The 24621-nt window shown below is 38.3% G+C and overlaps 1 protein-coding gene across 5 annotated transcripts in view; it reads left to right on the top strand.

Annotated features, from left to right (window-relative positions):
* relch (RAB11 binding and LisH domain, coiled-coil and HEAT repeat containing) overlaps nt 1-24621 on the top strand; it is a 70998-nt gene that overhangs the window by 38963 nt on the left and 7414 nt on the right. For 2 of the 5 annotated variants that reach the window (XM_036558203.1, XM_036558200.1), the window contains 15 exons: nt 497-587; nt 3416-3487; nt 4689-4829; nt 6653-6817; nt 8941-9085; nt 9361-9517; nt 10726-10849; nt 10994-11042; nt 13286-13365; nt 14235-14341; nt 15786-15885; nt 17071-17153; nt 19015-19078; nt 19952-20090; nt 21164-21280. In XM_036558203.1, the coding sequence (XP_036414096.1) occupies nt 497-587; nt 3416-3487; nt 4689-4829; nt 6653-6817; nt 8941-9085; nt 9361-9517; nt 10726-10849; nt 10994-11042; nt 13286-13365; nt 14235-14341; nt 15786-15885; nt 17071-17153; nt 19015-19078; nt 19952-20090; nt 21164-21280 (1634 nt within the window). Of the gene's footprint in view, nt 1-496; nt 588-3415; nt 3488-4688; nt 4830-6652; nt 6818-8937; nt 9086-9360; nt 9518-10725; nt 10850-10993; nt 11043-13285; nt 13366-14234; nt 14342-15785; nt 15886-17070; nt 17154-18616; nt 18775-19014; nt 19079-19951; nt 20091-21163; nt 21281-24621 lie in introns of those variants that run through there. The other 3 variants (XM_036558199.1, XM_036558201.1, XM_036558202.1) reach the window with 2 other exon arrangements.

Below are 24621 nucleotides of genomic sequence, written 5' to 3'. Positions count from 1 at the left end.
GGTAACTTGAACAAATATATAACAATTGTGCACTAAAATGTGCAGAATGGTATTCCCTGTAGAAGATATGTTAACTTATTTTCATTTACATAATCAAAACATGTAGTTTGACAAACATTTGCATATGACTGTTCATGTATTGTGATATAAAGGTATCATATACAAGAAATGTTTACAAGAGTCCCATTTCCTGCCTATCATCATCATAATATTACTGCATTACCCAAGACTAATTTAAGAAGGAGTTTTTCGCTCACAAGGCACCTTTGTAACCAAGTCATCTAATGAGTGACTCCTATAATCTTATTACTCATTTCTCGTAGCCCTGGAGTGTTTAGGGTGTGTTTACTCACAGTTCAAGAGCAATCGTGACAACCCAAGAGCTACAGAACAGCACGCTACAATTTCTTAATACCAGCTGGTATCCAGTAATGTTTTTAAAATAATCTTCATTTCTGTGGCAGTCTGCTAACACCCAGCTGTTTATCTTCCTCAGACAAATGATCCTCATGGGCTGTGTGGCTTTCGCTCGTCATGTGGGTCCAACACGGGTGGAGGTGGAACTCTTACCACAGTGCTGGGAACAGGTCAGCTTTTTCACTCTTGTATTCTGTAGTCTGTAAGTGTTTCCACAGTGACATAGTTGTTGTTTTAGCTCTATACTCCAACACATTAGATTTGCAATGAGACGATGATTGTGAAATTAAAGAGCCTATTTAGAGAAAAAGTTTGTTGCCTTCCCCATCCCCCCACCCACCGCCCCACCCCTTAAGGGGAAACTTGACTAAGACTTGTATTCCTTATAATAGTGTGCATGTCCAATACTGTTCAAATAAGATGTATAAACCAAATGGGAATGTTTTGTTTATTGTAAAAAGCTTGACCAGATTTGCTTTACTAGTCGGTCGCCATTGTCACGCTGTAATGTCATATATTTGCACTGCGTTGAAAGTAAAGCAATTTAGGTATTAAAATACACATTAGCTCGCTTTTTTGTCTGTTTTTTAATAAATAATGAGTAAAATAAGTATTTTGGTTGTTTTCTACAACATATTTTAACAGTAATAAATAGTATCAAGGTTCCCTTTAAGTAAGAGTTAGATGTACACTCCCATGATGTAAAAGTCTGTAAATGAGTCCATGGGACGGCATAACTAGGCAGCAAAAATATCTCGTTTTAAATTCATCATAATTATGAAGTCACAACCATGAGCACATTTACATATGATCTCTTTAAAGTGTCAGCGGTCCATACTGAGTGAACTGTGGAATTCAAATGCAGTTGACTGTTGCAAAATTATGATTTCTCTCAGCCAGTCACAATTCACATTAAACACTACTTGCTTCATCAAGCGAAGGGGGAAAAAAAATCACAACAAACCTGTAGTGAGAACGGTGGTGGCAGAAAATTAGTCTGAATTATTAGACTACGAAATGGTGGAAAAGTGTTATTGAAGAACATCTAATGCCTATCCTGATCATCTGGAGCATGGAGCTGTTTTTTATTTCAGTCCTGAAGCTGGAAAAGTTTTGGAATAAACTGTGGAAGACTAAACTCATTCCAAAATTTTGTATTTAAAGGGTGTTTGAAAAGAATAACAGCTATCTTTAGTGGAAAACACATTTTAAATTCTGTAATAAAGATCAATCATAATCATAATACAGCATTTAATATTTCTTGTAAGTGTAAAGCTCACTCTCAACAACATATAGAAGAGAGAAAATTATCTGCGTTTCGGTATTTGATAGAAGTCATTTTAATGTGATGTCTGATGATAAATAACATTGCAGAAGTTAACTTGCTCATATCATGAAACATCAAATATTAATGCATTCATAGCCATGCCGTTCTTTGTATTGTTTAATTAACACTATAAAAGACGAATCCTACTCAGAACTGACTAGGTCCATTAGCTCATCTGAAGGGGCAGCATCTGTCACAAAACCCTCCTTCTTTATTAGATTGGAAAACCTGCCGCCTTAACGTCTATAGACTAATCGGCCTATATTTATATTATTAGTTCTCAAGTATGCATGTCTGCAGTGAGCATCTTTTTAAGCCAGTTTGTTTTTAAACGTGTTTGAAATGTACACTTCTGTGCTTCTGAATGTTCCTTTGTGCTACTGAACCTTTTAGTCTGATAACTACAGATGCTACCAGGTAGCTAATAGTTAAAATAAACATCAGCAATAACTGATAGAGGTTGGACTTTTCAGCGTTTTGCAAATGGCCAATAGCATAATTGGCTGCTCAGTTTGTTAGTTTTTTTTTTTTAGTGAGCTGTGCAACACTGCATTATTGGATCATACACAAGGCCTACAGTTGACATCTGGAGTTTGTTGCTGTTGTTTCTCAATATGAGGACCAAAGAGTTGTTGGTGCCAGTGAAGCAGGCCATCGCGAGGCTGAAAAATCAGACCACAGAGGACCACAGTAGTGGATAAGTGAAGAATACTTTCAGTCATGAAGAAAAACTGTTATACACATCAAGAACACTATGCAGGATGTAGCCATAGATGTATAAAAGGTTATCCAAAAGCGAGGAACACAGTGGTAAACCTCAAGAACCTCTAAAACAGAAAGGGCAGGTTAGTTTGCTAAAAAACAGTTTTGAGGATGGTGAGACTGAGATGAACCTAGACCAGAGTCATGAAATGAGGAACATATGCAGGGAAAAAAAAAACAAAAAAAAACAAAGCAGGTCTTCTATGTAACATTTGCATTTCAAATCCAATGTGTCCTGTTTAATCCCATACAGACAGCACTACATCCTTCTATTGCCTAGTTTTACTGCTAGACTTGATCCTTTCCCTAAACCTCAGTCTAATCATCACCTGGTCCTGTCTTATGCATTTACCCATGATCTTAACCATAACCATGGCTAAAGACACAAAGAAATGTGTTGCTATTTTATATTTTACAAAAAAAGGCATATCTTTATGAAGTGTGTTCCCAAATCTAGACCAGAAAAACAGACCTCACAGGTTGATTTTTTTCCCTCCCTCACATGTGATTCTCATAAAAGCGGAAAACCAAGTACACACACATACAGACGTAGACAAAGTACACTCATTACAGATGTGTAACTTCCCATTTTACCATCAAAGCTCAACGATAACCAAACCAACGCCCTCCAGCTTGCTCCCATGAGTTTGTTCTTAGCCGTAAACGGTCATGTAGAATAATTTCATTGTGTTTATACACCTGTTTATCTTAGCGACACCACAATGGGGAGAAAAACGGTAATTTTAAGTACTGTCACTGGCTTTTGCAATGGAAGGAGCTGTTTCATAAAGCAAAAAGAAGGAGGCTGGTAAACACAATGGGGGGAAAGCAATCTTGTGGTCAGGACATGGACTGACTGTGCCATGTTGTGTCTTTGTGTTTGTGGGTTATATGTGTGTGTACGTCCAGATAAACCACAAGTACCCTGAGAGGAGGCTGCTGGTGGCGGAGTCATGTGGAGCGCTGGCCCCCTACCTGCCTGTAAGACTCACTCATTCATCCACAGTAGCGTCTAACTTGCAAAGTCACATCATGACACATTGTACACTGTGAAGAAATATGATGGAAAGTCTGAGCTGTAGTGTCTATTTGTAACCCAACAAAATGACAGTGTAGAGCACCAGGCTGAGCCAAAAGGGTTAAGGTTAAGCTGGCAGTATGCTTCAAACAACAAAATAGTGGAATTTGAAATAAAGGAAACCAAAGTACTGCCAGCACGCAGTAAATATACTGCACCATGTGAACACAAACCACCATGTCGTTTTGGTCAAATGGCATAGTTTTGCTTTGAAATTTCAACTGTGTTTGAAATATACAGCAGGCCTTAGGTTAAGGCTAGCTTCCCCTGCCATGTAAGCTAGTGTAAATATCTCTAAATATATTTAGAGATAAATAAATATATTTATTTATTTATCTCTAAATAAATATTTATTTATTTATTTATTTATTTATTTAAATTAGAGTTAATGTTACCATTAGGGGTTGGGGTTAGCAGTTTACAGAACTACATTAGCCAGTGTAAACAACTTCTTCAATATAAAAGAGTTAAGTTTTGGGTTAGCTATTTTGTAGTTATGTAAGCTATTATTAATCGCTCCTAAAAAATGAATAGTTTAAGGTTACGGTTAGGGTTAGCAACCTCCACAACCACATTAGCTGGCTACATCTTCTTTAATATAAAAGGGTTGTAAGACTAGGCTTGGCTAATACACACACAGCCACATAGCTAAAATGAATTGCTCCTTTAAAATAAAAAAAATGTAAAAAAATAATAAAAGGATTGTGGTTAGGGTTAGCCATCTTTTCAGCTGTTAGCTAGTTAGCCAGCTAAAGCACGCCAATTTATGCAAGTTGATGTAATTTGTGGTTATGTACAGAGTAAATTCTCTCAAACGGTTTAGCTTTGCTAACAGACTTTCACCTAACATGAATGTTAGTTAACACTTTAGCTAGCTAGCTACATTAGCTAGCTGGTTAACCTCTGCTCAAGCTGAGGCTTTGGTCTGTAGCCACACCATACTGTGGTATTGCATTGAATATAGCATGATATAACTTGTTAGCACTCCTTTAAAAGCATGTTGCCTGCTGCATTGCTCAGATTATAATATGCTTTGACTTGTTCGCATATAGCATAATTTTTCCAGTCCTTCTATACAACGTGCTTGTGTTTTGATGCTGGCAGAAGGAGATCCGCAGTTCTCTGGTGCTATCCATGCTGCAGCAGATGCTGGCGGAGGATAAGGCCGACATGGTGCGAGAGGCTGTGGTCAAAAGCCTGGGCATCATCATGGGATACATCGATGATCCAGACAAATACTCCCAGGTGTGTGCCTTCCATCCGGCTGTAATGAAAAAGTGAAATTTCTCAAAAGAATTAATAATATTAGGCTATCTCTGTACAAGAGAATAAAACTTTAACACTTTCATGTGCTCTGTGGTTTCTATTACCATCTTAGATCACTGTGATGTTTTTTCATTTATACGATGAAACTATACTTAAATTTTACTTATTAGTCTACTGGTACCGGCTGCCTTCTGTTATGTTTTGTTGCTGCGGCCTAGAAAAACAAGCAGTGTCAAATAACTTAAATAACTTAATTTCATTTGCGCTATCTTTCTTTATTTATTTTGAACAAAAAATTATCGACCACAAGCAAGCTGTTATGTCTAATTTGACAATTTTAGTTTTGATAGTTTCTGTTTTATCAGCTCTTTTTTATTTTATATAGATAAAAATATCTAAATGCGAACCTAGCTGTTCTGTGTCCTTATTTTTGGCTTTGTGATCTCCTGAAATGTGATTTAATGTCCAAAACTGTGAGGTTTATTAATGAATTGAATTATCTGTTATATAATCCACAGAAGATACTACTAGGTAGAGTAATTTATTCTAGTTTTGTTAGTCTCTTTCAAAAATGTACATTTATTTGTATAACTTTGCATAACCTTTGTCCCTGTGCCTTTATTTTTTAAAGCACTTGTCATTTCCCACTCGCAGCTTGTTTTTGAGACCTGTCTTTGATAGCCTAACACTAAACAGTAGCACACCGTCAGAATTAAATTTGCCTAATTAAAAACATGCATTTGTACAGAGCAGTTTGGTAGCTTTTGTTAGCTTAGTCTCCAAATGAAAATATGAAGCTGTGTAAAATTAGTTTTTCTTAGGCCAGAAACCACAGTGTTTTGTATGGTGGAGTGTTACCAAACCAGAAATATGGAGTCCTCTAAGCTAATTGGAAACATTAGAAAGTTGAGTCATAACTAATTGGTACAGAGCAAACTGGTGCTGTTGTGACAAAGCTTTGTATGTCTGAAATGATCATTTTGTACAAGAAGGAAAAAATATTCTTTGCTTTAAATTAGGAATCCACTGATTTTCCAAAGTTTCTAAATAATATAATTGCTGAGATATAAACAGTCATTCATTGTTTACATGAAATGGTTCACAGTAGAGAAACTTACTGACTTCTTTACTGTGGTGCTGATAGGAACCAGGGGTTGCAATGTCTACTACACAAAAATAGCAATTTTACTGTTTATGTTTACAATACTAACCAATACAAAAACCACCAGTGGCCCTACACGTCTCTTCTGAGCTTTTCTAACATTTCTGTAATGCTGATATTGGTAAAGTAATGCTAAATCTGAAAAAAAACAATTTTCTTTGGGCACTATTTTGCCTCATAACGTGAATGTATGATATGTTTTAGGCAAAACCTTCTCAAAACTACAGTAAAACAATGTCACAGACATGCATAACCATTTCATGTAATAACTTTCTACTAAGGAGCTTTTAGAGGCATTACACTCTTCAGACATCTGGTTCCTATCACCACCACTGTTAACCATTCTGACTCAGTAAGTTTCTCTAGAATGGAGCATTTCTCATCAAACCACTCTTAATGACTTTGTTGGGTCTTAACGATTTAATTGTGCAGAAATTTTGAAGCATTGGTGTAATTCCCATTTAATGTATGCTAATATAATGAGGTTTAATGCAGGGAATTTTCGACCATTTCTTTTGGCCCAGTCATCATGAGATATTCACACAATATAAAGGGTAGTTGTTGTTCTGGATCATGTGGAAAGTCCAATTAAGAAGCACTGCTCTGTTTAATGACTGTACTTCGTTTCAAACCTTTGCAGGGTTTTGAGCTGATGCTGCTCTCTTTGGGGGATCTGTCGGAAAGAGTTGTCACTGCGACACATCAAGTGTTTATTCCTGCCTTTGCTGCGTGGACTGTAGAGCTGGGGAACCTGCAGGCTCAGCTCATCCCCTCACTGCTCAGCCGCATAGAGAAACTACTGCAGGTATATGACTCACAACAAAAGCATGGAGTAATTGTACATGAACTATTTCTCTCTTGTAACACATTGAGGCAAGAAAATATTCAGGAAAAGTTCTGTTGAAAGTACAGATTTATTGTTGTGTTCAGTTTTGCTTTGCAGAATTAACTCCATTTTTGTTTTTTGTCAGGATCTTTCATTGAAATAGACATAAAAAGTCTACGTAACTCTCTCTGTCGTACATTATATAATAACTAGGGCTGTGAATAAAATGATCAGTTATAATTAAATGCATTATAATTACTAGGGCTGTCAAATGAAAGAATAACATAGTCCGTTATGATTAATTGCATCATTTTGTGTAATAAAGCACAAGTAATCACATTTGTCTTATTTGCTCGAATTCAGCCCAGTTCAAAGCATTGCTTTTAGTTGTAGCTATGTGAGTGGATACAACAAGCTTTATCAGAATGTATTTATTATGCTCCATAACTAAATAGCATTATTCTCATTGTGTGAATGCATAACCTTTCATGTACAACTGTATCATATACACTATATAGCCAAAGCTATGTGGACATCTGACCGTCTCACCTATATGGACCTTTTGGACGTCCTATTCCAAAACCATGATGAACGTTAGTACAGAATTGGCCTCCTCTTTGCAGTAATAACAGCCTCCACTCTTCTGGGAAGGCTTTCCGCAAGATTTTGGCATGCATTTGTGGGAATTTGTGGCCCTTCAGTCAAAAGAGCATTTGTGAGGTCAGGCACTGATTTTGTATGAAAAGGCCTGGCTCACAATCGCTGTTCCAGTTCATCCCAGAGCCCTTCAGTGTGGTTGAGTTGAGGGCTTTGTGCAGGCCACTGGAGTTCCTCCACACCCGACTTATCAAACCGTGTCTTTATTGAGTTCAGTTTGTGCCTTCCCCAAACTGTTGCCTCAAAGTTGGAAGCATATAATTCTCTATAATGTCTTTGTATGCTGTAGCATTAACAGTACCCTTTACTGGAACTAAGGGGCTGAGCCCAAACCCTGAAAAACAGCCCCAGACCATTATCCCTCCTCCACCAAACTTTACTTTTGGCACTATGATTTCCCTTAGGTAGCGTTCTCCTGGCATCCGCCAAACTTAGAGAGAACACCACTCGGTCACAATCCAGCTGATGCTTGTGCATAGCGGATAGTGATCTTAGTCTTGTGTGCAGCTGGTCAGCCATGGGAACTCATGTCATTGAGCGATTTTGATTTTTACAGGCTATACGCTTCAGCACTTGGTGGGCCCACTCAGTTTCACGACAGAGCTATTGTTGCTCCTAAATGCTTCCATTTCACAGTAATAGCACTTACAGTTGACCGGGGTAGATCTAGCTGGGAAAAAATGTAATTACCTGACTTGTGGCAAAGGTGGCATCCTGTGACAGTGCCACATTTAAAGTCACTGAGCTACTCAGTACGACCTATTCTACTGCTAGTGTTTGTCTATAGAGATTACATGACTATGTGCTTGATTTTATATACCTTTTAGCAGTGGGTGTAGCTGAAACATCTGATCCTAATAATTAGGAGATACTTAGTATACTTTTGTCCATATAGTCTTTATTATATACAGTCAGCAGACTTCTCCATGATTGTTGCCTCTTGCTCTCATGGATACTGGTTACAGTGAAGGTTCTTGAGGGGAACTGTAGCCTCACTTTGCTCATCCTTTTGTTAGTTTGCTACTGGTTGATTATTCATAGTTGTCCTGTGAGCACTGTCCAGAGTAGTCTGCTGAAGATGCTGAAGGTATCACTTTAAAAGCCGTTTAAAAGGTGTCTTTGAATGAGAGGGCTGCAGCCACGGATTCTGTAAGAGAAGCATGCAGCGCGCTGCAGCTTGGCTTTAGCCTGCACTGCTACAGATGGTTTGAAGGGTCAAACTGGGACAATTAACGTTCTAAAAAATTTGTCATTAATAATTTGTTACTTTAACTTTGACAGCCCTAAAAATTACATAATTACATTTGAGATAGTGTAGCAAAACAACATTTATAACACATTTCTTTGAGTTGGCTGCTGTGTATGACTGTGTGCTGTGATCTCTCTCTCTCTCTCTCTCTCTCTCTCTCTCTCTCTCTCTCTCTCTCTCTCTCTCTCTATAGCAGGGTGAGCATGGTTTAGATGAGCACAAGCTGCACACGTTCCTGTCAGCGCTGCAGTCTCTGATCCCTCCTCTGTTCGCCCTGGTGCTGCAGAACGCTCCTTTCACTAGCCGAGCGAAACTACAGAGCGACATCACGCCCATCGAGGGTGAGGAGCGGCCAGAGTCAACACGCACACACTTTCACTCTCGGTTGCCTCCGTGTTCTAAACTCGGCCGCATTTGGCTGCTTATTGCTGGCTTACAGTAACAGCAGGGCTCCGGCTTTGCTTTGTGGTTTCGGCTGTGCTATCAAAGTGCCCTTTCATTTACATGCTCCAGTCGTGTTGAGTGATTTGCGCGGTTGTGCTTTTTTCTTTTTTTTTCGTTCTTTTTTTGGTCTATTCCTGGCTCTTACAGAGGCTGTGTATGTGTGACCCCACAGTGACCCGGTTCCCGCGGCCTGCCTCCCCACTGCAGGACGTGGCCACCATCATAGGCAGCCGGGAGCAGCTGGCTATTCTGCTGCAGCTTTATGAACACCAGCTCCAACATGAGGGCACCACAGGCTGGGAGACCCTGCTGTGGGTGGTCAACCAGCTGTAAGTGACCATCTATACACCACCCCCACGCTCTTTTTCTCTTGTTCTCTAAACTTGTGCTGTTGTTTTTTGTTTTTTTTTTTCTTCCCCCCTTTCTGGTCACAATTTTACCTTTTACCCGTAGGGGTGTAACACAAGTGTGCACAACTCTGGTAGTTGGTTGCTCCCCTACTCAAACGCAGCCACTAAACCTGGCAGTTAAAAGATGAATTGAATCAGGTGTGTTTGAGCAGGGAAATCGCAGGGAAATTGCCAAATTGTGCTGGACCCAAGCCTTCCCGGACTGAGTTGTACATCTCAATCAGAAAATGGGGAAAAATCAATGTTGGAACAATTTATGAAAATGTGAAACTGTATTGCCGATCCCTCATTCACTTCCTGCATCTGAAGTGCATTTAGTAGGGCTTATTTTATCTAATTGAATCTTGACCGCAGAACAAAAAAAAATGGGCGTCCCTAGAAATATGTGTTTCATTACAAGCCTGCTTGCCTCAAATGTAACAGCTCAAGACATGTTTCCTGTCCAAATTTTGCTTCTGTATTTTTGGAGCTACAAAATAGTCCGGAGATATGAAATAGTCTGTTTTTACTACTTCTCCCAATAAAAAATATTTTAGATTTACTTCAGTCATTTTTTTTTTTCATTAAAAGTGAAAGGACATTCCAGAATAATCTGGCATTGTTAATCTACAAAAATATGTTTAACTTCAAAAATGGTTATATTTGATAAAAATTCACATAAATACACTGTTTCATATTATATTCCCAAACCATCAGAAATCTTAATTATACCATGAAATAAATTTTTGTCCATTCTGCCCACTTCTAATCTGTGGTAAGAGGGAAATTATCGAAATTAGACATCTTGCTCGTCACTTTAAGTAAAAGAAAGAATAAACTCTTTGGAAAAACTCCAAACTATAAAAAAAACTAATTTGGAGCTTGAAGTTCAAAGCTTTTTTCCTTCCACATTTTCATCTCATTCCCCATTTCCTTCTAGAGACTCGTGTTTAACTTGGTCCTGATTTGCCATCTCTGTATTGTTTGTTTAGCGAATGATGGGTTTGATTTGTGTGGTCCTGAGCCTGCTGTAGATCAGTCGCTCTCTCTCTCTCTCTCTCTCTCTCTCTCTCTCTCTCTCTCTCTCTCTCTCTCTCTCTCACTCTCACTCTCTCACACTCACTCACACTCTCTCCCTCCCTCTGCAGTCTCCCTCAGCTCATAGAAATTGTCGGCCGCATCAATGTCGCCTCCACCACCTGCGTGCATGAATTCTCCAGATTCTTCTGGAGGTTGTGTCGAACGTTCGGGAAAACGTTCACCAACACCAAGGTAGGTCGGGTCAGAAGGGGGTGACATATATTTAGCGCCTGGTGTGATTTATTGCTTGGTTTGGCGTCCCACACCAAGAGTTTATGTTTCTGGTTTGAGCTCGTTGGGTTTCAGCTGGACCTTCTCTGTCTCTCCTCTCTGAAGGTGAAGCCTCAATTCCAAGAAATCCTGCGGTTATCCGAGGAGAACGTGGGTAAGAGAGAGTTCAGTTAACCAAGAATAACACTCTTACTGTCAGTGGAAGAAAAAATACACACATTATATATTATATAACATTACACTGTCGTAACAAAACCTCATGTCTCTGATGTTTAAACTTTGTAGGGGAAGGAGAGCACATTCTTAACTGTAATGTATGTTAATGCAATGAGGTTTTATTTCAAGTACATTTGGTCCACGAATCATAAAATGTTCACACAATGTGCCAATGGTGTTTTTAAAATTTTCAAATGGCCCTAAAAAAAAAATAAAATAACACAAAAGAATTTGCAGTTATGAATAGAGCTCGCCAGATGCTTACTCTCATGGTCTCATAGCCCAAGCTTACTGTCGTATGCAAAAGTTTGGGCACCCCTGGTCAAAATGACTTGTTTTGTTGATTTTCTAAGTGAAAATAAGTTAGCACCCTCTACAGAGAACACACTTAAATATGACACTTCTAGCACACAATTTATATTTATAGAGTCATGTAAGGCGTTTTTATCTCCAAAGAGTCTGGTGTGCAGAGAGCCTGGGCAGTGGGTTGATACAAGTAAATGTTGGAGATGATTGGCATGTAAGATGATGCATTAAAGGTGAACGCTATTTTGGGAAAGAGAACTAGAAAACTAGTGAGAACTAATCCTATTTTAAACAGTTTATAATAAAATAATATGAAGTAATATATAGATGGCCTATTTTTTCTTTTGCTGGTAAGACAGTGGATTATTACAGGGCATTAATAAGCCATTAGACTACGGTACATTAAATTCTTCACTCTCTCTGCTGGGGGTTTCCCAGAGTGCAACTCACCGCCTGAGGAAAATCCTCAGCATTTTCTGCACAGCTTAGTGTCCCAACTTTTCAGACGAGTTGTAAGATTATGAAAATATATTTCATCATTTCACCCAGACACCTATAACTGAATACTATATATAGCTGAGCAACTCTATATATAATGATAGAAAACACTTTGTTTTTTTTAAATATGTAAAATATGTGGGCATGGATTTCCCTTCATAAAAGTGGTAGAAGTGTCAGTTTAAATAGCTCTCCTGCTTTTTGAAGATTTTAATGATCACATTTATTGGAAACTGGTGATGGCAAAAATATTATATTATGATATTCCAAGACATTTTCACGATACACAATGTGCATCACGATACTTCATTTTTCTGAGATTTAAGTAGGAACAGACAAAATCGAACCTGTGGTGCCACATATAAAAAAAAATACTATAATAATAATAAAACTACACCTATGATTCTTTTAATACAATGTTTTACAAACTGCACAGCACTAAATCTATTCAAACTAGCCCAAATATGCTCACTTTGTAATTCAGGATTATGATCATATTGTCATTGCACACCCCTAATGAAAATTATGAAATAATTTGTTGCAGCCCTATTAATGAGGTTTTGAGATATTCACTACAGGCCAAAAGTATAGAAGCAAGCAGCTATTTGTAAGGCAATTTACCAGCAACCAACTCAATACATTATGTTTACCAACATCTAGCCAAAGATGTTTTTCTGGAATATTGCATTGATTGCATTTGGATTGCATTAATTTACTCTAGTTTATTCTATGAGGAAAACCTTTCTCATGCTGTTCCACACTTTTATTGTAACACACCTGGTTGAGTTGATGACCAGGAGCTTCAAAGGGGAATCAGGTGGATCTGATTATAACTGCAGTGAAACTCTGCAGGAGAAACCCATTAACAGCCAGTTACTGCACACATTTCGGAGCGATCTTGTCTGTTCTATGTTGTTAAACATATTACTGTCCATAATCTCTTAAAGAAAAAGTTTTTTTTTTTTTTTAACAACATCAGTGTTGCTTCCAGACTTTTGATCTGTAGTGAACATTCCTCTGACTTTGTTTCTCAGTAACATACACAAACACTGTTACATTTGTATTTCTACATTTCACTGCAAGTGAGGTTTTTCTCTCACTCTTTGAGAATGTTGTGTTTTTTTCCTTTTTTAAAAAAAAAATAAAAATACTTGTGGTTGAATTCTCTGCCAAGGAGATCCTTTCCATTTTGACTGTCTGAATGCATTTTTCTGCTTAAACACTGTCAGTTGACACGTTTCATTTTTAAAGTTAGCTTTTTGTCCCATAAGGAATTCTTTCCCAGAATTGTCTTGTAAGATCATACTGTGGGTGATTTATAGCTGCAAAACCACATGCTGCTTGGAATTTTTATATTTTGTGTATATTTTCTTCTAGATGCCTCTGCCGGCAATGGCATTTTGACCAAGGCCACGGTGCCCATCTATGCAACTGGGGTGCTAACATGCTACAACCAGGTCAGAGCTCTACTTTAAGGCTGGTTTTACAAGGTAAAACTTCCATGATAGTTTAATAACTTGAAGGTGAATTTCACTTGCATTGCATAGTGGAAAGTCAGTTCACTTTATCCCATTAATATCCGAAATTCCTTTGGTGCATATGTTCTCTGTGCGCACATCTGAAAAATCATTCAAATTGATCAAACTACATGGCTGAAAAATGTATTTTTATCTCTTAAGATTAAACTTAATATAATAAATTATGTGGGACTACTGATTTTTAACAAAACAACAGAAAATTCAGATATGATTGTGGATAATATAGGCTTTTATACACTAAATTGTAAATGGCATATCACTACTTTGGCCCTTTGAACCATCCATAGTAGCTGTAGCGGGCTGCATGTTGCTATGGTAGTCTGTGATTGTAGCCCTCCCATTCAAATATAGCTTTTAAATGGCTTTTAAAGCAATACCTTCAGCACTTTCAACAGACTGTGCTCGACAGTGCTTGCGTGAGAACTATGGATAAATAAATGAGCAACAAACTAACAAAAACAATAGAAAAGTGGAGCTCCACTTCCCCTCACCACACTCACAAAGGATTTGTACCGTTGACTGTATATGTGACATATGATAAAAGCATACACAAACATTTGGGCACCCCTGGTCAGATAATTTCAAAATATAATGTTTAATTTGACCAGGGGTGCCCAAACGTTTGCATACAACCGTATATGTTCAGTATCTGTCAAGTTGCAATCTGGAACTCGTTGTATGAAAGTTTGACTGTGTAAAGCCAGCCTAAAGCCTTTCTGTGTCCACCTCCTTTTTTCTCTTTCACTCTTTTACTTTTTCTCTCGCTAACTGTTTATTTTACTTAACAGGAGGAAGACCGCAAATTATTGGTGGGCTTCCTGGAGGACGTTATGACCACTCTATCTCTTTCCCATGCTCCTCTCGACAGTCTAAAAGCTTCGTTTGTGGAGCTGGGGTATGACTCTGCTCGTTCAGCAAAACACACACCAGTCAAAACCAGGATGCTCCTGTGCATCAACATTAGCTTGCTTATCTAGAACTCAATGCTTTTTAGCCTTATCTCAGCTCAGAATAGTGTCTCCTGAATCTGTCTTCTTGGAATCCCAGCTATTGTCGCTTTTTTTTTCTCTTTCTCTTTTTCTCTTAAAAGTCAGTTCCATTTGTTTTTGCATTTTTGAGCTGATTCAGTGATGAGTAATAGACATCATTGTGCAATGCAGCAATCCCAGCGATGGATTGCACCATTTGGTTACAATATGTGCACTTTAGGAGCCAAATTCAAAATGTAATGCTTCTTGCAGGTTTACCAGACCAAGGTCTGGACTTAGATCAGTTTTCTTAAAAAACGTTTGAACCATTTCAACCTTGCATCATAAACGTTTTAATAAACTTTCCTTTTTCTGCTTAATTATCACTAGATTTATTATTAATGGAGTATTATGCTGAAATATGTATAAGATGGAGATCAGACTAAGAATTTTAGTGAAACAATGGAAAGACACAAAATTCCACTGTAATGGGCAATTAAGTTGAATCTCTATGGGGAATATATATGCTGATATTCTTACTGTTAATAATTTTGTTTTTGTCAGCAAATGACATTTTGCTGGTTTTCTAAATGGAAATAAGTTAACACATCCTATACAGAGAACATGTTTGCATATTTTAATATACAATAATTGTTTGTTTGCTGAATTTAGCATATTTGGGGGAAAAAGGTTATGGCACATTGTGTATTTTATGTTTTTCCAATATGGTAAACTCAGCAAATAAACATAATTTGTGACTAAAAGTGTCATATTTAGGTGTGTGCTCTGTAGACGATGTGTTAACTTATTTTCACTTAGGAAATCAACAAAATATGTATCTAAAACATTGACAAAAGGTGTTTTATGACTTTTACATATGAGTGTATAAAGCTTTATATCATACTGGTCAAGTGGACATTTGTTGTATGTCTGCATGCTGTGTTTAGAATAAACTTTTACTATGACCACTACTACTACTAGTACTGCTACTACTACTAATACTAATAATAATAACAATAATGATGATGATGTTGGTAATAAATAATAAAAGAAACAATACTTTGCAACCAGAACATTTTGAAGTGCTTCACATCCCTAAGTAAAATATAGAACAATTGATTCAAAAGCAGTGGTCAAAACTTATTTAAAGCACCAGTTTTGAAATGTCCCCAAACTAAGTAACAACAAACAAAAAGAGACAGAATGGCAATTGAATCAAAAGAAGTGGAAGGAAAATGGATTTAAAAACACCAGAAATGAAATGTTACTAAGCCAACAAAAAAAATTAAATAAAAAGGTCAACACTGAAAAAGCATAACAAAAAATCCACTGATGACCGCTGACTGTCTCTCTCTCTCTGTCTGTGGTCAGGGCTAACCCAGCGTACCACGAGCTGCTGCTGACCGTGTTGTGGTACGGAGTAGTCCACACATCGGCCCTTGTCCGCTGCACCGCTGCCCGCATGTTCGAGGTCAGTGTGCACTTCATCTGAGACAATACAACATGCATCATTGCATGCTTGTGAATTGGTAAAGGTAGATGCTAGATGCTCTTTGCATTTGTATCATTTTTGGATATAACCTATACTGAAAATGATTGATTTTAAAGGAATAGTTTGGTAAAAAATTCAAATTGGCACAATTTGACCCCAAAAAGAGTCGATACGCCAAGATTTTTTTGCCGTCTGAAATTTCCTTCTTTAGTTTTGCACTGGAGCTAATGTAGGTAACAAGTAATGGGAGTATATTCACTATGAGCTGGCATCATGGGTGATAATATTGTTTTTAGCTATATGTCCTAATTTAGTCATGTTTTTAGGTAACAGTATGTCATACCGTGGCAGAAAGCATCCATTTTTGTTAGGTACATTAGCCTCGTAGCTCTACTGCAAACGTTTCTTGGCTAAATGAGTAGATTTGGGGAAAATTGTATCACCTAATTATTCCTTTAATTGACTGATTTATGACATTGCACTGTTTTTAGTCTGTTTGAATGATTGCTTAGTTATGATGATGTTGATGTTGATGCTGATGCTGACAGAGCCCCTCCAAACCCCCTGTAGCGCCCCCTCCTGCATTGTCCTTCCTGTACACAGTGTAACTCTACCAAACAGTATATACAAAGCTGTCATAGCTTAAAGCATCCGTATGTCTTTGCACTGCTGCACGCTTGCTGTCGTCATTCAGAATGGATTAGCAGAAGCCCCTCATTCCATCCCCTCCCTACTTTACCCCTGGAAAAATCATTGTAATCAAAAAGTAAAGAGGAGTCCATTGGCTCTTTTTGCTCTCCCCTGTGGCCGTAGCTTAGTGACAGTTGCCTGGCCTCTTTAGTTCCTTTGATTTGGACCTTTTTTATTTTTCCATTAGTCTGTGGTCGGCTCCTCTCCGCCGCTTCTGTTGTCGTGTGACTGTTACGTTGTGTGTGTCGGCGCTGTGGTTATTTTGTTACCGTTGTTTTTCTTTTTGTCCTCTTTTTCTCTCTCTCTCTTTCCTCCCTTCTTTCTCTCTCTCTCTCATTCTCTCCATTTCATTCTCTCTCCTTACTCTCCCTCTCTATGTCTCTCTCCTTTCTCTCTCCTGTGGTGTTCTCCATGACTCTCTGCTCGCTCCTTCCATGCATCCCGTGTGACATCACCCCTGCTCTGACCAATCAGCTGTTGGTGAAGGGGGTGAATGAAACGCTAGTAGCTCAGAGAGTTGTTCCGGCACTTATCACTCTCTCCAGTGATCCTGAAATGTAAGTCTCCTCCTGCCTCCTTCACTCACACACGTCCTTCTTGCCTTGGTTTTTGCCCAGAAAGCCCTACATTAGACCCAAGAGAGCCGTAATGTCACAAACAGTAATGCATCAGTCAGATGTAAAATCGCCCAGTGGTCCTAAAGTATCGGTGCTCTGCAAATTCAAATGTTTTCCCTGCTGTAACACACGCTCTTCAGCTTATAAAGGGCTTCTTAATTGACCTATCCATGCTCTGACCACAAATTCATTGCACAAGCTTTACAGACTGCTGGCAAAAATCCCATTCAGTGTAATGAGAAACTGTACCATACAACTCATTTTTATTGCATTATTAATCTCACCTTATGTTTGTTTGAGGTCAGTCAGCATTACACCTGAGAAAATACAAAAACATAGCAAGCTTAACTCATTTTTACTGATGGCTGTGCTGAAAACCATTGATATTAAACAAAACAAATTTAGGCAATTTTCCTGTTCCCTGAAGTGTAATTGATCAACCAGTGATGATTAGGATAGATTTGTTGTATACAGACCTACCACTGTCATGAAATTTTAGCTGACCTTTTAATCACTTTTTGATACCTTTAGTAACCTTAAATTAATGATTTAATTGACTTTTTGGGGTTTGTTTTGTTCATCATTTTCTAAAATATTTTATTTACACTTTAAAGCCTCAGACCAACTGATGAAAACAATCACAATTCACATTCCGTTTGTTGTGACATAAACGATTTCACGATTGTGAAAGATAACAGCTGTGGAAACTTATCAGCTTAAATAATTGCAACTAGGCACAGTAATTGCTATCAGGTGATATGTAATAATTGATAAGCCTAGGTATACGTGTTCAAGGTGCCTAGTTTCGCTTTGCTCCGGCAACATGGTCCAGCTCATTAGTGTAGCATTTTAAACTAGAAGCTCAAAGTTATGTAGCAGTTTAGTTAGAACAGTGTAGGTGTTTTTTGTGCAATAAAACTTCAATTAGGTTGAATAAGATTTTATCCAGTGTTCTGTTGCGCAACAGGCGCTATGAAAAATTGCATTTGTGGGCTGAGCATGGAAAGATTTTGCCCCACCCAAATGTAAATGCTTTCAATAAATGTAGTGGGAGGACCACCATATATGTCCATATATATGGGCTTTCCTGGTAAGACCAAAGTGTGAAGGACCCCGCTTTGTTGTTTTGAATGTGACACACATGCCTGTTACTAACGTCCTTCAGCAAAGCACGATCGCCACTAACCACCAACAGGCTTGAAGCAGCTGCATGTTCTAGACATCCGTCCATCCATCCACCCCCCCATTCATGTGGCTCCTGGTGTGTTTGGCTGCCACACTTATCCCCCGGGGCCCCAGTCCAGATTTCCCCTTCTTTTTCTACCCCTGCCCTGCTAGGTCCTGGGCCATGTGTTTGTCTGTTTGACCCACCCGTCTCTTTTTTGCATCTGACTGGTTTGCAGCTGATCCTTCGAGGCATGAGCGAAGCCTTAATTGACAAGCGGGTAGCCCCGGCCCTTATTACCTTGTGCAGTGGTCCCGAATTGTGAGTTAAACCCAGCCATGAGACATTTTAACACCAATTATCCTGTCTCCGCATTCTCTTGGTTGGATCTCTCTCTTTTTTAAATCAGTTTTTTTTTTCTTGGGTATTTTTCTTTTGTTTGTTTGTTTTGGATGTTTTGTTTTGTAATAGTGTTGTGGTTTTCATACTGCCATTGGCATGCTCGTCTAACATTAACCATCCTTGCTTACCACATATTCCAGTCTAGTGATCGGTGGTTGTGTTTGGTTAGTGGATTGTTGGGGTAATGCTGAATGGCTTCTTTTGAATGTATGCTGACTCACTTTTTGTTTTCAGCTCAGTGAGGATATCCACTATTCCTGCTTTTGGGACCATTATGGAGACTGTAACACAAAGAGAGGCAAGTTGCACCTTTCTTCTGTGCACAAGTGCATTCGTATCATATGTATATTTGGATCTGTGAAGTAGTAGAACATTCAAATTCAGATTTTTTACACAAATACAGAAAAATCACAAAAAAACTACAATTTAAATAAATATAAAATGATCACCTACACTATTACTGTTTACTGTTCAGAATTTAATCTGAAATAATAATTTAAAAGTCAGGTCGGGAGTTTTTCAGTCTGCATCATACATTTTTATGCATTATCATCACACACTCAGCCTCAAAATGAAGGTCCGGCTTTGTGTTTAGGTTTCAAATGCAGAATCTGCATTGTACTGATGAAGACATGATGATAACAATAGATAATTCACTTACATTCATGGATAGCACATCCTTCACCAAGTTTTGACAGAGTTCTCTTTGAATATGCTCGCAATCATCTGATTCATCCACTCAGAGAAGGGTTCTGAAACACAACCCACAATACAAAATGTTTTTCCTTCTCCATGCGTACAAGTACACATTTCCACCAGAGAGGTCTCCAAATCCCCAAATATTACATAGTGTAGCTTGAAAAGATGCTGATCATACACAGTTTTATTCAAATTTGAAATGCAGTGACAGTCATTGGATTTTATACCATAATATACAATTAACATCTGTAAATATTCCATCCTTAAACAGCAGTATATTTCTGATGTTCTATGTATGAATAAAACAAATCAGATCACAAATTAAAATGAGTTGTAGACCTATTTTGAATCATTGAACAAATCATAGTTGAGTGCTTACCAATCCAAATTTCAGCTTTCTCTGTTTTTTTGGACCCTGTGCTGGGTCTGTTGGGTTCATGTTATTAACAATCTATATTCATATATGTTTCAGTTGCTGGAGAGAGTAAAAATGCAGCTGGCCTCTTTTCTGGAAGACCCCCAGTATCAGGACCAGCATTCATTGCACATGGAGATTATAAAGACATTTGGACGAGTCGGGCCCAACGCTGAGCCCAGGTTTAGAGATGAGTGTATGTATAAGCACTTTACACACTCAGCACTTCTTCTTTCATTATTACTACGTCACTACTCATTATAGTGAAATGGAGCTGAGCTTATAGTCCCTAACAGTACACAAAGAGACCTTTTTAAGGTCTTTTCAAGTCAAAATAGCCATTAAGTACAAGTAATTCATTTTTCAGGGGATATTTTTAAGGAGATTAGATATAAGATAATGCACTTGCATAAGGATGGAGAAAGTCAAAGAAAAATAAGTGAAAAAATAGGAGTTTCCTGAATGCATACAAGATACAAAGAAATAGGACTCCTACACTGTTAGAAATAAAGGTGCTGTGCAGGTACGTTTTTCATTCGAGGTACAAACAATGTTAAATGTGGGGTACTGCCCCAGTGACAGTTTCGTACCTTTATTTCTGAGAGTGTAACACCAATGCAAGACCTGGTAGATCACCAAAACTGTCCTCATCAGATAAGCAGCACTCAAAGCTTTCATCTTTGAGAGAGGGGAGAAAATCAAGCTCCACTTTTGCTTCAGATCTGAAAACATCCACAGCCATCCTTCCACTGTGAGAAGATAACTCAACACTATGGGTCTGAAAGGATGTGTAGCTGTTAAGAAGCCCTCAATGAGAAAAGAAAAAAAGACAAATAAGTAGAAATCAAACAGAGAAGCTGCTGGTGTTCTCAGAACAATGAGCTGACCACCCCAGTGCCCAGACCTCAACATCACTGAATGTGTTTTTGATTGTGACAAGCAGAAAATGCAGCCAACTTCTAACCTCAACTTTGGAGGTGTGGAAAAATATCCCTACAGGTTTCTTTGGAAAACTGAAAGCAAAAATATGTTAAAATATGTTTTCTGCTCTTTTCCTGATGCTGAAATGAATATATTGTACTTAAAGGCCATTTTGACTGAATATTAAATAATAAAGGGGTGGTCTTTTGCCCAGTACTGTATTTCTTAAGTCAATGTAGTTGTTTTCAGTTGTGAACAAAGTACGAACACGTACTTTGTTACTGTCCACCGCTGGTTGTGGTACGGAATGTGTACACCTGCAATCAATGTGTGTCTTTCTGTCCGCAGTCGTCCTCCCTCATTTGCACAAGCTGGCTTTGGGCAACAACATGCAGACAGCGGAGAACAAGCGGATGGACATAGCCAGCCAGCTGTTTGAGGCCTACAGTGCTCTGTCCTGCTGCTGTATCCTTCCCAGTCAACAGAGAGGGGCCTAAATGTTGTTTTACAATTCAATATGAAGGAAAATAAGAGCAAAAAAACAGTCATTTCATAGCTGCTAGTGTACCAACGAATAATATTGGCATTAGCTGCCTAGCTAGCTAGGTAACTAGGTAGTCATGTAATAGTGCTTGGTGACTTAATACTCACCTGGAAAAGTAAAGGATGTGCTAAAAAAGTGTTAGCAGGTTCAGGTGTGAAAATAGTAGAGTGTGTCCTTTGAGCATAGATCTGGGTGCCAAATCTTTCAGCCAGTGTTCAGTTGAGGGGTGAGAGGACCCTTTTTTACTGAATAAGAATAAGACATCGAGCTAACAGGGTGCAGAATGTAAGAATATTGGATTGGAGGCAGAGACTATAAAGGAGATTACATTACTCAGCACTGTCCTCTAAAGGTATTATATTGTACTTGTTATACTGAACTTAAAAGTTCCTGTTTTGACTACAACTTGTCTCAATTAGTGAGTTTTCAGCTTTCTTTCAACATTTCAGCCTCACATTGAGGGTAACACAGAATCTCTTCTTTTCAACACCATGATACACTTTCAATTTGGCATCAAAGGTAAATCACTCTATTTTAAATCCAAGCCATTTTCGTATCAGCCTCTTAGGCTTCTTGAATCACTTTAAGTTGCATTTGTTGAAACATCTGTGCAACCCTAAGCAAAAGCAGATTAAAGGTCTAAATCTTTATTTTATAAGCTCAAAAGAACAGCATGTTTCCGGGACCACTTGGTAACCGCCAGCACTTGGAGTGGAGCATCTTCAGGGTGCTGGAGTGTTTTTTTTTTTTCCCCTTCTTTCCACTGGTTTCCCTAAAGTTCTTACAGATGTCCTCCTCTTTATGACACAGTGTGAGTGTGGCACATGGCTGTGCAGGTCCACGTGCTTCCATGTGAGACGTTAACCACATAGTGTCACACAAAGCAAATCATCGCTGTCAGATCAAACCCTTGTAACAAAACCCCTTTTTTCTTGCATCATGTGAAAATGCCAGCTGCCTTTTACAAAGTGTGAACATTTCATGACGAATGGATCAGGAAAAATGGCCCAAAAGGACTCGAAATAAAATTATTTTATTTTAAAGGGCCCATATCATGGACAGCGGAATGTTTTTTTTATAAATGTGTGATGTAGCTTGTAAACATTTGAAACGTTTAAAAACATTTGAAAACATACAGTTCACTTTTTAGTCCATAAAGAAAAAAAAAAGCTGCAAAAACTCAATTTTTAAAAAAAAATCAATTTTTAATTTGTTGTTTTTGTGACTAAACAAATTGGTGCATTTACATACATATATAGTTTAGCCTCACCCGTTTACATGGAAGTTCTAAATAGGCACGTAAAAATGATTTTTTTGTAGGTACATAAAGCTACACAAACATATTTTTTATGGGACTTTAAGGGGAAAAATATAAAAAATAAATACAGTACAAAAGAGAAAATTAAACACAAACAAATGTGTGATATTGGGCCTTTAATGCACTTTAAAATTTGTGTTTTTCATTGTCCTAAAAAAAAGTTACCATTTTGAACTTACAAGGTTCTGTTCAGACAGCGACAAAGCCTATTCTTGAGCCTTGTTCAACTATTTTAACTGGACTGGAGGCTTCATGGCTAACAACTCTCTCTCTCTCTCCCTCATTATCTTTCGTTTTCCCTCTCTTTCCTCTTTGTAACACTGTGTCGTTTTGAAAATGTTTACGTATCCCGCTGGCGGGGAACGAAAGAAAATAAACCTCAGCCATTTCTGGATGATAAATTGCAGGGTGGATGGTGGAAGGCTCCGCTGACCGCGCTCTGATGTTGAGCTGGGCAGAGAAGCCTAAGGAACGGCCCCCTGGTTTAGATTCCCAGCACACATGCCTTTTTGCCTCTGTGTGGGTGTCTTTTTTTTCCCTTTTTTTTCCCTTTTTCTTTTTTCTTTCTTGTGTCTCTCCTTCGTTTTTTTTTTTCTCTCACTCACTCTCCTTTTCTCAGTATTTATGCCTCAGTCTGTCAGTCTGCCTAACTATCTGTCTATCTCTCTGTTTGCTTGTGTACTTTCTTTCTCCCCTGTTCTTTCTCTCGTGTTTGCACTCATCCTCTCTCTCGTTCTCTCTGACTCTAACGGCGGTGGGGGACATAAGGGCGGATAAGATGCACAGATTTAGTGTAGTGGTGGTGCGGTGGATCCTCCCATACTCTGCAGTAGAGGTGGGCAGTATTACAGTAGTTTATCATTATCGTGATAAATGTTATTATCATGACACACAAAATAATGACACAAAAGAGGGCATAAGTAGTCTTGCTTAATTGAATTTAGTGCAGTAAAGTAATATGTTTAATGATAATCATTGAGCCTAGATTTCTCGGTGTCATTCTTTAAATGTAGCACAACTAGTGCGTTGTGTCTTTTTGTCAAAATATCGTGATGTGTATTGTGATAATGATGATATTTTTGCCAAATTGCCTACCCCTAGGCTGTTTTGAGACCCTCTGCCCAGGGGCTTCTCCTTGTCAGGAGATTGCTAGGAGTTCAAATGTTAGCGATGCCACTGTCTTTCCCTGGCCAGTAGTTTAATTGGCTCAGCTCTCTGGGTATGGATCGTTCTGTTTCTATACTAGCCAATCACAAGTGTCTGTTAGCTCACAGATGGGTTTGATCTATCCATGCTCCACCCACAAATGCGTTCTTTCATAACAGCTGAGGTTGATAAAGCTTCACAGGATGCTGGCAAAGGTCTTATTCATCCTAAAATTAAATGTTATCTTCATCATTTTTTTTTGTCAAAATAGCCACATTGTTTGTGGATGTGATGATACAAATATGTTCAGGATTATCGTGATATTTGATTCTGAGGTGAAAATTCGATTCGTTATTTAATGTTTTGAGTTGATTTTCTTGATTTTTTAAAATCCCTACCCATACAGTTTAACTGACTTCAGAAAAAAAAGCCCATTCGTTTGAGTGGGGGTGTCTATAGCACAAGCCCCGCCTTCATTACACTGATTGGATTCCATGAAAGGTGTCTGTGAGGGCCATAAATAGTATAGCATGGTGGCTATAATGGCATGATGAGCTAACAAACCTAGGCAGGAAATTGACAAAATTTGCCACCTTTAATTGAAACCACTGTCAGTGATCAAAACTAGGCGTCTGAGTTATCTGGGCTCTGATTTGCTCTAACACATAGTCCTATATTGATAGGTCAGTTGGGCAGTTGGCCACATTATAAACAATGAAAGAAAGCAGAAAACTTATTTGTTGACATACTCCATGGTCTTTACGAAAACACTGAAAGCAGTAACCTCTAACGCGTTTA

Source organism: Colossoma macropomum, unplaced genomic scaffold, assembly GCF_904425465.1.
Source record: "Colossoma macropomum unplaced genomic scaffold, Colossoma_macropomum, whole genome shotgun sequence".
Taxonomy (NCBI): domain Eukaryota; kingdom Metazoa; phylum Chordata; class Actinopteri; order Characiformes; family Serrasalmidae; genus Colossoma; species Colossoma macropomum.
Note: the sequence above shows the minus strand (reverse complement) of the source record. Positions and strands in the feature narration are given on the sequence as shown.